Genomic DNA, 17,791 nt, shown 5'->3' with positions numbered 1-17,791 from the left:
TGGCTGCTTGCTACATTATTAATATGCATATAGGTATATATCGCACCAAACGAGTTTAAGAAGGCTGTGATAGAGACAGAGATAGATATAGACAGAGAAGTGAAATACGTGCGCGTGTGTGCTGTATGTGTTTCACGTGAGCGCACGGGCACTTGCCAAGCGAATTTCACCTTTTGGTGGTCTACCGCCCGTGTCCCCTATTGTACATACGGCAGTTAGAACCCCTACAATTTAACATGCCTTCTGGAACATGGTGGAACTCGTTATAACAAAACGGTTACTCATCCATGGGCTGACCGTACCATATAAATCTAATGATCGATCTGTGATAAAAATTAAAAACGGTAAAATAAACTTAGGTAATCTGTGCACATAAAGATCTCAAAACTCAAAACGCTCTGTCAATGTCACGCGTTGCCAAATGGATATTTTTTATCTGTTTGGTTGTTCCAAAAACCAAGCTTTCACTTCCTTTTTACAAAAATCTAATAGTAAAGGATAATTATTTTCAAACATTATAAACCATTTGATTTAGAAAAGTATTTTGTATCTGAAAATATAGGAGGCTTTCGTTTAAGTTTTAATTCATAGAATTTACTGGAAAACTACGAACTGTCAAAAGGCGCCAGTTGTTGAAGAAAGAACCATCATCTGTCTGTCATACTTACGAAAGCTTGGTCATCCGTTTTAATGGAAAAATAATGCCCGTTAAAGTTGATATAACTCCACCACCTCCAGCAAATTCCAAACAGCCTGGAGTTACAAAGTCTCTGCTTTATAACGGTTCCAAATTTCAAGGGCACCAAAAAAGCAAAGGCAACTCATATGAGGTCGAAGTGGTTTTACAGGTTAGTAACAAAAACAAAGTACGCAATTTTTATAAAATTAGAAATTGAAGCACAATTATAAGTGTACGTATGAATTTTTGATCTATAAATACATTTCCCTTATATTTGAGATGTAGACCGAAACAAAGCAAGGGTCATATAGTGATGTTTTACGAAGAAGTTACGTGAGATAGTTGTATAATGAAACACATATGATTAGAAATGTATTACCGTTTTTAATTCCAGCATGTAGACGAAGAAAATTCATACCTATGCGGGTATTTAAAAATAAAAGGTTTAACGGAGGAGTTTCCAACATTAACAACTTTTTTCGATGGAGAAATCATTTCTGCCAAATATCCCTTTCTTACAAGAAAGTGGGATGCCGATGAAGATGTTGATAGGAAACACTGGGTAAGTGGGTTCATTATTGTAATATTTTCTCATAACATTCTATCATGCTGTGTACTTAAAATAATATAATTATTTTCAGAGCAAGTTTGATTTGTTTGTACCTTACTTAAAAACATTCAACTCAGATTCCTTTGACTATGACTCTCTTGAAAAGGCTGATTATGTGTTTATGAGGTGGAAAGAACACTTCTTAGTGCCAGATCATACAATAAAGGACATAAATGGTGCTTCTTTTGCTGGTTTTTACTATATATGCTTCCATAAGTCTGCGGCCACAATAGAAGGCTATTATTATCACCGGAGTTCTGAATGGTGAGTGTTTCTTTGCTTTATTATAGTATTTGATTGAAATTATCAACTTTAAAATGTCTACGCATATTTAAATGTATTGGACATGCTATTTACTAAATAAATATCTTTTTGGAGTCAAAGAACTCTGTTATTAAACAAAGACTGATATCATTCCCTCAGGTTATATTGTTATTCTTGCTTTTGGGTACTTGTGTCATTATCTTATAATGTAATTAAACTGCATAGATCATTGCAAGTTTTAAACACCAAAAATAGTAATATTGGAAGACTATAGTGGCTATTAAACTGCTTTTTAAATAAATAGGACTTGTAGATAGGACCGGCAGTAGTTTCACTTATCTTTTAGATTCGGGTTATAGGTCACATTAGGTCCAAGAGATTAGTGATACTTTATAGTTTCTGCATTCAAAAGAACTAGCACCCACAATGCCCTGTATATACAGATGTAAACCTCCTGTATTCACACAGCTCCAGTCAGGCTTATCGCTTAGTTATAAGCTGTAAGATTAGAATAGATCTTGTACATAATTCTACTTTGTACATTTTGGTGATTTTGATAAAATAATAACTAGTGAATTTTGTGTTGTATTTCAGGTATCAATCTTTGACTTTAAGTCATGTACCGGAACACAGCATCCAAATTTATGAGTTTAGATGAAATCACCATGTGAAAACTTAAAAATTTGGATTGGTATTTTTGTGTCCGCTAGTACTTACTTGTTCATTAAGTGTTAACTTCAGTCAGTATCCAAAATGTGTAAAGATTGCCAATGTTGTGTTTCTTCAGTAATTTAAGATAAAGATGTCAGGGCTAATAATAGATATTCATTCAGAACAAAGTAATTCAGAAATGTAATTTTACATAATGATTCATGAACAACATTGTGTCATATTCTGTTTTTGCACATACTTCAGTGCCGAGGAGCTCCAAATGTTGTGTAGTATAATAGGAATTATTATTGTGATATTTTGTACAAATGACTTGCATGTAAGTTGTTTCTATTATTTGATCATCATTTTTGTTATGAATTTTATGTACAATAGTCAGAAAGTTACCTACTTACTTCATGTTTATTGAAGTGTGTGCAAGTACAGGGAATCTCGTATTACTGAACAAGTTATTATATCATTTGGCACTTACTAGTAGGAACTATTATCAATGTTATTGATAAAATTGAATATTTTTTTTTCAATAAAACATCTTACAGTTATATTTGGTTTTGTTATTGTTAAATTGAAATAAAAATGCACTTATCAATTTGATTTCCTTTTTAATGTAACACATTTACTATTTACAATAAAATACTGGCATTGATAAATTTTAAGTTTTATATTTCATCAAATATCATCCAGTGAATAAGCAAATTTCTTTAATTTTAAATATATTGTTATTAAGACATTTTGATGATATATATTCTATTGACTAAAATCTTATATTATTTGTACATAAGTAGTCCTCTTGAAATATTTTTAATTTAAATTGATGTTAATCTTAGAAGTCACACATTTTATAAGCATTTCGCATACTTAGTACAAAAACTGGCGTTTAAAATATATCTGGATAATTTTAGGTAGGAATATGTTACTTGAGGTTTACATCACACCTCCAGTTCTAAATAGTTAAAGTTTAAATTATCAAGTTCAGGCCGTTTTTGTACTTTATACAATAATACATTGTTATGGTTAGTTTCAGTGTTAAAAATACATCTAACCATCTTTTTTATTTAAACACTGGTTTTTAGATAATGAAATATGTATGTGTTAAGTATTGTAGTCAAAAGTTGATCATAGTAATGATTAGTTACAATCACTTAAAATTAAATAATCGTTGTTTTTGAATGCACATCTGATAGGATATTTAAATAACTTTATTGAAAAAAATATGGTTTAACATAGATTCAAATCAGATATTTAAAGCAAAAGGCAGTCAAGTTTGATAAACCTCTGACTTGCTAGCAAGCATTCAGATATAAAGAATGTTAGGCTCAAAGTTTAAAACCTCCTTGAGTGAAATTAACATAAATATACATTGAGTTTTCTTAAATATTTCAGCAGATATGTTAACTCCACTTGTGTTGTTCTTATAAATCAATTAAAATGAATGAATAACTTTATAAAAATCGAAAATTACTTTTTCATTGTGTGAACACAGTGTGAGAACTAAATAGTAACGGAATTGAAGGGTCGAAACGTTAAAATCCATATTTTTAGATGTATCAAAAATATAATAAAAAGGCAAGCAAATAGAAACACCCAAATCAAGCTTATTATATTAAAAAAAAAACAACTTCAAGTCAGAGAAAAATATAAAGTTGTGAAACACATATTGCGATGTGGTTGCGGCTATTCCGGCCGTAACCACCACCTTGAGCCCAACACATACAATTTCTAAATAACCTTCTACTATTATTGTTATTGGATTATAAAAATACATTAATTCGTCTACTCTCTATATAGTTTCAAATACATAGTAAATTATTATGTGACAAAAACTAAATACTTAAACTAAGCTTTGGTGGGATCGTTAATATGTAATAACGTAATAGTTCGGTAATGCAGGTTTAAGGCCTTTACGAAAGCACAGAAATGTGAATGTATTTCGAAATGCGAGTACTCTCGAATCGTGGCTTTCACTTAGCAATAGGTAGATATGTCGTAATTTACTCTGTTGTCCTGTAGATTCGAGATATGAAAACTTATACATATTAATTGATTATACATACTCCTAAAGTGGCAAGTATACACGTGGTCAAATATAGATTAACATATACTAATACATTTTGCGGAAGTAGTTGTTTTTGGTGGGTTTCAAGTGTCCGATTTTGCATTAAGATTGTTATAATTGTAATAATACGAACAAATACCTACTAGCTATATCTACACACATCATAAACACAAAACATTGAGTAAGGTTACAAGTATCAACCGCAAAGAATACTTAGTTTCTTGAAACCATTTGGCAAGCCCGTGCCTCATTGTTGCGATTTCTTAAAATAATAATTATAGTTTGCGATACTTATTACAAAACATCAAACGCCTAAAGACAAATACATTCACAACGAAAAAATTATATAAAAATATACATCAAATAAATATAAATCGAAAATTATCATCAATAGAACGATTTACATTAACATAATATAAAACAACGATAATACTATGTGAACAATTTATCAGTAGCAAAATAAAACACTTAAATTAGAAGATATTTACAGAACTTAAAATTCCTAACAAAAAAATAATAACTTAATTATGACTGTAATATTTGGCTTTGAAATAAATAGGCTAATATATTGAAAGCTATGGACAGAAATGACTTGAAACGGAATAAGAATCAAACGTTATACATTACCTACAATTGTTACTGCCCTTGTTACGTCCTAATTATTTGATAAGTTTAAAGATAGGCAGTTACCTAATGAAGATGTATTTGATGTTAATTCTACAATTATAGTGCATGTTTTTTCATTTTTCCCATAGCTTCCATTATACGTCGTCGGGTAACATCGAATTTGTCTAATATAGCAGAAAGCAAGCTATCTTTTTGAAGTCCCTTCACTACTGAACCAATGTCTCAAACCGAGGAGGCTGTAGAGGTCCTGATTATTGCCGTTAGCTCGCATCGGGTCGGCGTGGTGTTGGACCACACGGTGAATGTAACTCTTTAGTTGTTCCGGGTACGCAGGAGGTACGCCCGCGTATCCTGCATGAGGGTAGTTATGTAGCCGAAAGTTATGGGGATAAGAATGATGGTGTCGCCGAGGGTTCTCGTGTGTGTTGTACACACCTCCAATTTGGTTACGACCAGGCCAGTAGTCCTGTAAATGCCGGAACGGGTAGTCAGGAGGAGGGGTCTGCGAGTGTTGACTCTGCCAGGGATATCTATAGTAAACCTCGTACTTCGGATACGGATTATGAGGAGCGGTTTTATCATTGGTACCTAATCCAAAAGAAGTATGACCTGGCATCGAAGCGATTTTTTGGTCTTTCGGTTTATTTCGACGATACTGAAGTTTAGTTCGTGTACCCAAAAAGCTGTCCTCTTTCATGCCGTTATTATTTTGTTCTTTGGTAAAGTTGTCGTCTGTAGTAACGTCGGCATATCTGCTTATTAATTTAATAGCTTCCCCGATGTCAGAGTAATCGTTTTCTGGATTAAGTTTACTTTGATCTCCATCTTTTTTCAACATTTCTGTTGTTGAATTAGAGGTATTTTCAGTCTCCGAAATAGATATTGAAGACGAATTCTTTTGTGCTTCATTAACAGAGGTTGCACTGTTTTCAAGCTCTGTTAAGCTGCTGGATTCTGAATCGTCATTATCCGATTGAGTTTGATTTTCCAAATTGTAAAGAACGGGGTCAACATTAACATGTCCAAAAACTAATTCTTTTTGTCCTTCGTCGGTGCCATTACTCGTCGATTCTGTTTCAGTTAAATTTGCGATGGGACTATCACGCTTAGGTTTGTCGGGATAATTTTGTGTATTGGTCAGAATATTCTGGTTCACCATATACGAACCATCAACTGCAGCCGTGTTGTTCGGATTCAATGTATTTTGAAGCTTTAATAGTTCTAGTTCAGCTTCTATGCTTGCGTCACCATCTGGTTTATTGGTATCTTTCTTGTCAACTTTCACGTAATTTGGTTGCAGCTCTTGAGCCTAGAATAAAAATAAGACATCTGAGTAATGTAGAAATACTAAATTTAAAAAAATCTGTTTTAATAACATAATATCGTACACCAATTTATATCAGTATTTATTCAATTGCTTACCTGAGAAGATGGCTCTTGTCCCTGAAGTGGCGCTGCTTGGGGATCAAAGCCTATGGGTATAGAGAGTTGTAGCGGTCCGGGCTCAGCATCGCCGTAGTCGTACAGTACGTCTCCGCTAGGAGCTGAAGTCACGAACCAAGCATTCAAGTGCTCCAGCAGAATCCGTTCGTGCTCGTCTTTGTTTACTGTTACCACCTGGAATCAAACGAGATAAAATTATTATAGTTGACACCTTTTAGCTAGCTCTACTCTCGAAAAAATACTAAAAGATTATAGTTAAGTTAAAATTCTAATTACTGACAATTGATGGGACTTACATCCATAAGTATTTTATGTAAAAATTGGTATTTTATATGTAGTATTCAATGGTATTGGACCTACCTGAACGCAACCATTGCGATCGAGTCTTTGTCCTTCAGGACAATTCAGCGGCGTAATGAAAAGGGATTTGGTAGTGATTCTACGTGGTGGTGCATTCTGGTTGCCGCTTTCCGGGCTCTGTAGCCAGGACTTCCATGCAAGCTCAGCGGCCTGTCGGTCGAGGGTTTGTGGCGGCGCGCGCGTGGTCGCCACGGGCGCCGGCGCCGGACCCTCCGCCCCGGTCTCCGCCTTCACTAGTGCACACGACACCAGCAGTAACGTCGTCCACGTGTACCACATCGCAAACACCTGCAAAATAGATAATTACTATTTTAATTATGATCAACAAGAGAAGGTCACACACACATACTACTCGTAAATTATGCATAGAAACCTGAAATTTGCATTATTGTAAAGTAAATTTTGTTTAGTTACGCCTGACTACACAGGTCATCTTATGGCAGTCCATTGACATATCTACCACAAAAAAGGTAGCTAAAGTCGGCGGTAACCATGCCGGTCGAGCGGGTTGCTGACCGTAAAGTTAGGCCTCTCCCACCAGTGACGCACTAATAACTGATTATTCTTAAAGCAAGTAGGAAATGCTGTAGCGTTTCATTATTCATTACACGAAGATTAATTACAGTTTCCTTAATCAAATCAAGCGTTACATTTAACACTATGTGTATCACATTCAACATTAGTTTGCAACTTTGCTGGTATCGTACCTACGTGGTTTAAAGTAAGTACGAGACTTGCATTGGAACAGCTGCTCACGGTCAACAAATGCAGGTAACGATTTCTCTAACGTAGGATCTTAGAGATTGCTTATGGAACCAGATTCGATGTGATGTCAAGTGGATCAAGGTACGACCTCATCTATTAGTTCAATAGCTCGAGCACGAATCGACAGTTTCCATTGCGTACTTTGCATAATACGTTTCTGCTTCTATCTGGATCATGCTATATAGGCACGTATTCTGACTACGAGAGGAATGCATAAATAGGTAAATATTGATCTTATAATTCCTCTTAAGTAGTTACTTCGTATTTATCTGATGTTTATGTTATGGTTAGGTACTATTGTCCGCATACAACATTTATTGCTGTTCTAGTTTTATTACGATAAACTATCATAAATTGTAACTGGGTTGTAGGTTGATTTGCAGGAGTCTCGTAGGCCCAGATTTCGAGAAATTACGATTCGTTATGATAGAAATTCAACGAGAAATTTTGGCGTCAATAATCAACAGCAATCCATCAACCTTAATTAATGTCTGATCCGAACGTATTTGTATGTGGTTCGAATTCGGAGTAGGTAAGTACCACCTGGCGATGACGACCTTGAAGCCCTTTATCATTGGGAAAGTGAAAGCATGTTAATCATAGACTATTATGTGTGAGCACTTTATGTTACCTTCACTTTTGACTGGCATTAAATGTATCGATAGATCTACATCCCTTCATAAGTTGACGTTAAATGCATAATTATTCCAATCCGATAAGTTGTGAATAATTGTATAGGCACTAATGAGCTGTGGTCACTACATTTTATTGTTACTAGCCGTTAAACTAAATTGGGTTGGAGATAATAACAACTAAATAGGTAATAGGTACTTATTGATTGCGATGGTCCACTTGAACTGTCTAATGTCCGGTATCAAGTGGGCCAATCCTCTTTTCTAAGAGGTATTGGATATTAAGAAATTATAGTGACATCATCCGATTATCATGATTTGATGTTAGTGGTGGTATTTATTTACTAGAGAGTCTGATAATGATAAGAAGGTCGTGAGCCTTTGCTGTGTTGCGTATGTCGGTACAAAGGTGATACCTATCTATTTCATCTATAGATAAGATACTCGTATATCTATATATATCTCGAGTATGAGGGTGAGGGTTCGATTCCAGGTCAGGCAAGTACCAATGAAACTTTTCTAAGTTTGTATGTACTTTCTAAGTATATCTTAGACACCAATGGCTGATAAAAAAGGTGAAGGAAAACATCTTGAGGAAACCTGGACTATATAGTCTGAAATCACCAACCCGCATTGAGCAAGCGTGGTGATTAATGCTCAATCCTTCTCCGTGTGAGAGGAGGCCTGTGCCCAGCAGTGGGACGATAAAAAGGCTGTAACATATCTATATAATCAAGAGATTCTTAAAAATCAGTACCTAGGTGCTCGTTTACGTCGATGACGTTAGAGAAAAGTTTTAGTCCCCTTCCCTACGTAGGTAGGTGTATTATTACCATGGTAACGAGAAAGTGGCAGAAATTACATGTTTCATGGTGAGGTTGAAAGCCACGTAAAAATGGTAGGCAAAATTTCTAAGCAAATAATTCCTAATAACTCTAGTGTTTGAACATCCTACTCGTATGTTATTTATGTAGGTAAGTACTTATTATGTTCTTTTAAGTTGTTTAGATTGGCTTTATTTATTTCCTTCACTCAATACTTTGGTAATCTATTAGATGCACTCTAAAACATATTACCTTTTTTATATTTAAAACAAATACTTATATGCCTGATATGCGATAAATCACCTATACCATAACTATTATAATATAATCTGTGCCTATACGCAGGTAATATATCTAAACAAATAAGTGTTTGAGTGTATTTAATGTCCATAAGAATGGCAGGTATTATAAACAAGGTAATTTATTTACAAACACATTTGATGATGACAAGACTTTGTTTAGGTATCTTTTGGATAAAATATGACCGTTAAAACAAGTGGAACTAAGTAGGAACATATCTACAAAAAAAAAACAAACATCCGAATTGAGAACCTCCTCCTTTTTGGGAAATCGGTTGAAAAGCACTTGATAAAAGAATGGATACCTCTACCGGTACCTACTAGATACAAATATTATTAATGGTAGATGTGGTCGTAAATGAAATATAATACTTTTATTAAAGTTGTAATTTACCAAGGAGTGCAATCAATTTTCACAATGATTAGCATTGTGAAAATTGATTTGTTAATTAGCTATTGTGTTCAATATAGAACGCTTGATAAGTCTCATTGTGTTTGTGGGATGGGAACTTGTAAAGTAATGCCTCTTTAGCTATATACTACAAGTTGGTCGCAGTGGTTGCAAGCGCGACGGCACAAATGGGGTCTTGGATTCCATTCCTGGGTCGGGGAAAAAACGCTTTGTGGGTTTTAGAAACTTAAGGCAGCCCCAAGTCTCTAAGTTTGGTGGTGTTACACCCCATGCCTGGGAGGGAAAATAATGCCGATGTCCACAAAAGCTACTCAGTGTTTACAATTCTATGTCAGAGTCCATCAGGTGGATTTAAAAATACTCTGACACTACCTATAGGTCTTGTAATAAGTGGTTAAAGCCCTGCAGCTTTTCTAGCTACAAAAAGTTCGCGAAATGTTGTCATTTAGGCACCTAACAACGTACTAGAAAAGCTACGTTTAAGCGTGCTCTTACTATTGCAGCATTGTGCTGTCGTTCCAGAGTCAACGGACGCGTCCTTTGATGCTGTAACTTGTTTGCATTATATTATGCGCAGTTTAATTACTCGTTTGTTTTGAAAGAATAACACGTGCGGCTAAGGAAGTCGTGTTTGGATGGAAGATAACTTCAAAGCTCATTTCAACATAGGTACAATAATAAACTCGTAATTATTTCTCCATTTTAATTTACTGCCGTTCTAAGTTGTCGTTTAAATTGGAAAATTAACCTTTACCTTATTCTACGTATGCTACACATGGTTCATTATATAATTACATAATATTACGTATTCGTATGTAGATAATTCTCATTGTTTCTTGTATCTGTCAACGACAATGTTGCACGCAGTGTTAGTTCCCTTGACCCCTGTTGAGTGAAACGCGTTTATGGTGGATCTGTTGTACACTCGAGTAAATAATTTAGTGCGCAAAACAAGGGCAATGGCTGTTGACCCCGTCGCGATCTATTGGCGGCATCTGGCAATGATCTCGCATCAGGCGCCGCACGCGCACGCGGAAGCTTCTCGCGGGAATTGACCGTGTTTCAATGGTGCTTGATTGAAGCATACTTTATACTGCATTCTCTAGTGTGAAAAGGATTAGAAAGCGGGATTAAACTCGTTGAAAGCTACTTGGGATTTTCTCCCGACAAATCTTCGGCTCGGCTAAAGAATGCCGTGTGTGTCTGGGATAATGAAGTAATGTGCGTCTCTGACTGCGTCTGACTTAATGAGAACATTTTGTTTACATAAAACAGATACACGTTGGGTATTCCGTTTGGATGTATTATTATCTGCTCGGACCAAATCCTCGAATGTTGAACCCTACCTTGACATGCATGCGAGAGCGAGACAAGGTAGTTGCGGAACAGAGGTGCGTCGGCGCAGGGTTGCACACAAATAGCTTTCCAGTCAGAACTCGAGTCAAGTGTTTCTCTCGTCTGACAAAGATTTGTGCGTGTATGGATGAATTGATTATTTTTTTATCGTTATAACTCAAAATAGTGCTCATATCTTGAGGTACCCATGAACAGTTTTTGTCCGTATTAAAACCAACAGCAAATGTTTTAGGATTTAAAAGAGGAAGTGGGTATCTGTCACGGTTGGTACACCACCCTCCAAATAAACGGCAGGTGTTTCTTTGAAACGCATTCGTAAAGTTGACTAACGAAAAAAGTGAAGATTTGAAATTGTGATAACTGCTTACTAAATAATAAAACATAGTGACCTATTCGTCTTTAAAAAGAAACAGGTGTGTTATCTACACCTGCGGTTTTGACAGGTCTTTGGTTACTAAAATAAGAAATAGGTGTGATATGTATCTGCCTAGATGACGGAAACATAATACTCTCATTATAATAAATGCATGAATTGTAGAGCTCATTTAATTTTAATCTAATATATGTAGTACATTTTCCAAGTACGTGTTGAAAGATTCGAATTTGCAGGTCTCGAAATCTTAACCACGATTTAATGAACTTTCATCACGATTACTATTCCAACGGTAACTCCATAATTACGACTAGACAAGGCCTATAGCTCGTATTCGTGACAGACAGACCACGTGTTATTTCATATTATCCATTTATGTCCATTGTTTGGTAATGGCCATCGCGCCGCCGAGAAAGTGTCCCCGCTAACTGGTCAGACACGATGTCGGCCAAATTTGCATATTAGGTAACTGATTGATATTCCTCGTGAACAGGATATAGGGATAATGATATCTGACATTTAAAGTGAATTTTATATGAGACAAATGACCTATGAATCGTGTTAAATGAACCCAGTTTAATTGAAACAGAGCCTATCCAGAGATGTAATTATATTTATTGGAAATTAGTTAATGTTCCGTCCGATTGAATGGCAGTTAATATGAGCTGGTTATAAAATGTGCCTATGCTACAATCGTGCCGAACTAAAAACAGGCTTTGATGTTAATTACTACAGAGAAGGTTTCTTGTTGGTGAGGCCTCAGGTTAAGTAGTGTTGTACTCAATGCGCCGACACTACTTAGTGGGTTAAACTTTAAGTGTGAACCCGATGATTATTTTCAATATTATCTGTTTAACACAAATGACAGTTAAATTGTTACGTGTTAGTGAGCGTCTTCGTCATTATTGTTTTAACAATTTCTTACCCCAATCGACAATCGTTTGTTTAAGGTAAATTCAAAGACTTCCGGAGGTTGGAAACGTCGAATCGTTTTTGTTCGCAAAATACCGCCAAAGTAGCTTCACGGAACATCGGTCAATTTAATGTGGAGATTGATTGCTGCCAAATCGCTAGACTTAGATATATACCACCTAAACAGGTAAAATACATTTTAAAACGTCGCTATCTATCATAGTTTCAAGTACTCTTACCTATATCTTGCCATTATTGTGCAAGACGGAAGACGCTGGATGCAGGTAGCTTCCAACAGGTATTTGTGGAGATCAAAGGGGGAGGCCTATGTTCAGCAGTGGATGTCCTATGGCTGAGATGATGATGATGATAATGATTGTGCAAATATTTTTCTTTTGAGATTACAATGTTACTTTGTCTGGCGTGTGGTTATCCTATGTTACGTGATTATTTCTTATAATACCTACCTCTTTTGTTCACGCGAGGAAGCTTTTGACACCACGAACTAACCGTTATAGTCGTACGAGTTAAACTGTTATCAGTCACGACTAAGTAGCTAACTAATACTAATGAGCATGACTTTCCTACGGGTCTTAATGACCATGTCAACTGTGAACAATGACAGAAATATTTAGTTCTGGTAACGCTTGGACGGTGGGAACAATTCATAGATCTTGGGAATATTCCTAAAGCTTATTGAAGACAGTACTTATCGAAGTATGTTATAGTCGTTTTACGTTTTTAATTGTTTTTATGACGATATTAACACAGAGGTCAGAATAAACACTTTCAAATGTATGGTAATGTCAATGTAACTATTAATCTTATTTAAATGTAGCGTTAACAGCACGCGTAAAGAATTGATATAATTGTTTATATGCACATTTAGTCAGGTCATGTGAATTGGGTAGTTAATTATCCAATCAAACAAGAACAGGAAAACTGAATTTCAAAACCAATGAATGTACCCGATTTGTAATGGCGATTAAATAGAAATTGAGCTTCCTCACTGGTCTCCTCTTTGCTTTCGCTATGTAAAGATGAGATACCTACCTAGTCTTGGTGTTACTGCGCCAATTAGGTACTAGGTATTAGCTAAAAAGTCATTTGAATTCTAGTTCCAACATTATTATTTTAGTCAAGTATTCTGGCGTTTAGTAATGTTGAGATATTTCTGTTGCTAAGAACTTATCAGTTTCCTTATCTTGGTTTTTCTTATTTCTTACCGCTTCCGAATTACTGAATCATCTTTCAATCACGAGATCGGTTATTTAACAAAGTAAGTGAGATTTTGAGATATTTTTGCGAAAATAGTAGAATAGAAGCTCCTAGGAGATGTATCCATCGTTTGTCCCTATGACGTATGCATTTAAGTGTTTCTTCCAGTCTTGTTAGATTTTCTTATTCAGTTTTCTGGGACTCTTGAGCATATTTTACAAAATTACCAAAAACTAAAACATCATTGAACCGTTCATAGCCTAGTATGCGTATTCGCGTATCTTTATAAACGAGTATTATCCGTTCTGGGTTAGCGTTCTACCGCACAACAATGTACTCGGCAACAATATCCATTCATCTCGATCCTTTTTTGCAATTAAATGTGTACGGTCACGCTCAATCGTTTGGCCTATAAAGTCAGTTCGTAATAATCGTGGTTCGGTCTGCAGCTGCAAGTTTTGTCACTCTCATGGGCAAGTGTGTCGCTAGTTGAGAGCGACCTACTGACTGCGTGGTTAGCATGTGGCGCGACATTTCACTATCATTCCTACATCTCGGCTACATTTCGGATATCGCTGCAAGGTCAACGTATCTATTTTACGTGACCGTATATTGATGTAGTTTTTGTATTGTGTTGGTGCTGCTGTTGGATTTGTTGCCAGGTGGGCATGATTATGTTGTATCGTCGATGTTATCAGGTGTGTTTAACGTGCTTACGTCAGAGAACTCTGCTGTTAAGGTTAGGACCGTTATTATCATGTCTATCTATGTAATTGAATTGACTTCTTCTACCTGTCTTTAGATAGCCAATATCAGAATATTGACTAGATTACCTGTGTTTCACAGTTCAGTAGGTATAAGATTTATGTTTAATATCACAAACGCGTCTATTTCATTTAATTGCTAACAGGTCACATGAACAATTTGCCATGCGATACTAGCTATCAAATACCTACTGTAAATGGCACATTTTATTGTAAATTAATTGTGAAAGGTGTGATAGCTAAAATGCTATATGACCAGTAAACGTTAATTCTACTGCAAGTATGATATCCAGGATTAGCTCCACAATGGGCCGGTAACTTTTAGAACATTGCATTCTGGCATCCTGTGTGCTATTTTAAACGATCGTTCAAATTAAGATTAAAAGTTTCAATTAGACGTGAGTCTGTCCAAAAGGAATGTTAATTTGTTTCTACATTCCGTATTAAGAGGCAAATGTAGCTCATCAATGTCCAAAAACAATTAAGTGCAACTAATCTCGCTGCGTAGTACGGGACGGCCTCAGTCGCGCACCCGGCGGCTGGTGTTTATTTATAAAAACGGCCCATTCATCTCCCTTTTATTTCAACTCTTAGTGAGTGGTTATGAACGGCGGCTCAAGATTCTTCATTATTTTACACACAAATATACATTTGGCGCGGTCTGCTAGCCAGCGGTGTCTCAATTTAAGAGGATTTTATTCAAATTGGAGTTTACGGACTCATTGACATCGATATCATCCTATTTTTTAACTCCTATAATCCACCTCTTCCAAAAAATATCTGATTCATATCGGCCCTTAGTCGATTCTCGAATTAATTCGGCAAGTTGAAAGTGTTGAAAACATTGCATGTATCACTGATCTTATTTTATGTAAAAAATAAGCTTGTAATGAGGTACTTGTATAACTTAAGACTTTTACAACTTTCTCTGTCGGACTCCAGGATTTAAAGGGCGTACAGCAAGTTTCATTATTAAAGTCGCTTCTACTCGACGCTCTAATTTTTCTTCCGCTATCCATTATCCGCTATATTAGTGATCAGATCAGCTTTTTATACTAGTTCGAAGCAGTGTAGGGCAGCATAGCCCTAGTGCGACATAGCGTTCTAATTAGTGGTACTTACTGAATTTCTTAAACGGTCGGACGGCCGTTGTTAACGAGCGCGTACGATACGAAATCGCATTCAGCGTACCGAGACGGATGCGTTCGGAATATAATCTTAGTATATTTGGAAGGGAAACGGTCTGCTTTGACGGAAGCCGACGACGACAGATTTCGCCCGTGAATAACAAATAATATATCACGCTCGGATTCATGGCCGTCGGTGATGGCGCGCCCTGCACAATGAGTATGCAGACACAGTCGGGCCCGTAAAGGTTACCCGAATGCGTTGCCATAAGACTCGTTTTAATAATATCATCTTGATAAGTGTTTTTGGTGGGGCTAGCTATATTTAAAACCTCTTTAGTGTTGGTCTTTATGCATACAATATCCATAAATTACAAAATGGAATCAAGCGAATTGAATATATAATTATTTTGTCGTATTAAAATTTGATTTACGGTCAACTTTATAAGCATTTAGTATGTAGTTTAAATTAATTAAAATTGCATTTAATTATCAACAACTGAAGACGTTGAAGCGACATTTTCTTGCTATTTCTATTGTACCTACTTGTACTCAATGAGTTGAAGGCCAGGTCAGGAATCAGAGGTTACCTTGACCATAATAATAGTCACTTCTAATTTGAAACAAATGTCCACATTTGTTGTCACATTAAAAATCAAAATGTTGAGGACTCTTCATTCATAATCAATCATAATAGCGAGCAGACCAACAAATGAAACCAGGATATCTAGGTACAATGTGTGCTGGTAGAGAGCCCTATGACTTTAGACCGCGAATCCAAAGACAATTAAAGCTTATATCAATGCTATATTTACTACCTAGTAGCTACCGTAGTAGTAAACTCGGTGGTAAAGTAATACGTAGTGGAGGTGTAGGCTGCAGGAGAGAGGAAGCTTACCTTGAGGAGAGACGCCCGTCGTCGTGCGCCGGTCACATTATAACGGGCGCTCCAACTCGCCAGCCGCAGCCCTGCAATGAGGAAACAGGTTAAATGATGCTCCTTTCAATACTTCAAAATCTTAAGAGGTACAAAAAATGCCCAAAGAGTTGAGTATTAAAGTTCAATTTCATTTAGGCAATAATGACTATGACTATAGTGGACGAAGGGCTCCAAATCCGAACGGGGTCGTAGGTCAAATTAGCTGCACTGGAGCTGATATATGACCTGGTCTCGAAGATAGAAGACGGCTGCTTTAGCAAGAGATAGCGTAGGTTTGAAAATGGAGTTAAAATAAACATGTACGATATAAAATGTCATGGTTAAACTTTACTGCAAAGTGTCATTACACTACACTGACTTGACTTTTCCTTAGTGCATCTTTTTAACCGACTTCCCAAAAAGGAGGAGGTTCTCATTTCAAGTTCATCTTATTCTTTTATCTGGTTACTAAACATGAGCTTTTCAAAGTAAATGCAAAACGAACTGATAAATATACTTGTTGCTGGGTTTATATTGGGAACGGTTTAGTACTTTCAGTTTGATTCAGCAAAGTTGCGATAAAAGCTCATCACTAAGTGTAGTAATAAATTCGATGATACGGTGCCGGGTGTTGCCGTATTATGAAGATAATAATGTTGCTTAATTTCCCACTGACGTTTTGCTGTTAAAATCTGTTAAGATCAAAGAATACATGCTGAGTGTTTTAATATCGCAGTGAAATTATCCTGTCATCAATAGTAAATATGTCATCAATGAGTAAAACATCTTTGAAGTCTCTTTTTAGCACCCCACTCAACGAAGTCCATATACAAGAAAGCTTTCATAATTACATTTAAATATATTGCGAAAATGAATTAAGGTGTGGTATGGTACTCTAACATATTCATTCATTCCAACGAGTATTTATAGGCAGACGTTCCGTATTGAAGACAGGATCGGTTTTTATGGTAACTGTAGTTTGACATTTGGAATTCGTGTTACCTCTTACTACGATATATTATAACTACGTGAGTAGGATGTATTGATAAGTTGAGCAGCAACAGGCTTTGAAAGGACCAAATCATCGAAGTTATCTGTTGTTTGGAAGTTATTCCTGAGCGGTTCCTATTGCCGTGAGCAATGGATCGGCTGGGAAGCTTTCTAGCAATATCTGCAATGTACGCTGGGCAGAATGTCGCCGCGCAACAATGTCGGTGCGCTGGCGCCGCCGCTCGGCACACAAACTGCATGAAAGTGGTCCGGCCGAGCCCACGTCCAGTACTTCTTAAGTAGGTATAGCCCAAACTAGTCCCTTTATGAGTTTTATGAAATATTGTTCTGTTAAACATGATCATTGCCATGAATCAAAGTGGTCGGCTTACTTAAACGTATCAAGTTTCCAAGTTTCTAACTAATATTAGGCTAATGGTTTAGCTTGGACAAGTGACCTATTCAAAACCACAGTGAAACTATTCTTGTTTC

The 17,791-nt window shown here is 36.2% G+C and overlaps 2 protein-coding genes across 2 annotated transcripts in view; one reads left to right on the top strand and one right to left on the bottom strand.

Annotated features, from left to right (window-relative positions):
• Nucleotides 1-435: 435 nt before the first annotated feature.
• Nucleotides 436-2,764, top strand: LOC124633084 (glucose-induced degradation protein 4 homolog). Its single transcript, XM_047168178.1, has 4 exons — nt 436-848; nt 1,074-1,241; nt 1,321-1,553; nt 2,148-2,764. The coding sequence occupies exons 1-4, from the start codon at nt 702-704 to the stop codon at nt 2,209-2,211; spliced, it is 612 nt and encodes a 203-aa protein (XP_047024134.1). The 5' UTR covers nt 436-701; the 3' UTR covers nt 2,212-2,764.
• Nucleotides 2,765-2,807: 43 nt separating this feature from the next.
• LOC124633083 overlaps nt 2,808-17,791 on the bottom strand; it is a 37,531-nt gene continuing 22,547 nt past the window's right edge. The window contains exons 2-5 of the mRNA XM_047168177.1: nt 16,289-16,359; nt 6,709-6,996; nt 6,328-6,522; nt 2,808-6,214 (exon numbers count right to left, since the gene is read on the bottom strand). Coding sequence (XP_047024133.1) covers nt 5,090-6,214; nt 6,328-6,522; nt 6,709-6,996; nt 16,289-16,359 — 1,679 coding nt within the window. The 3' untranslated portion in view covers nt 2,808-5,089. The remainder of the gene's footprint in view (nt 6,215-6,327; nt 6,523-6,708; nt 6,997-16,288; nt 16,360-17,791) is intronic.

This window comes from Helicoverpa zea, chromosome 9 (assembly GCF_022581195.2).
Source record: "Helicoverpa zea isolate HzStark_Cry1AcR chromosome 9, ilHelZeax1.1, whole genome shotgun sequence".
Lineage (NCBI taxonomy): Eukaryota > Metazoa > Arthropoda > Insecta > Lepidoptera > Noctuidae > Helicoverpa > Helicoverpa zea.
The sequence above is the reverse complement of the archived record's forward strand: the minus strand, read 5'-3'. Positions and strand labels throughout refer to the sequence as shown.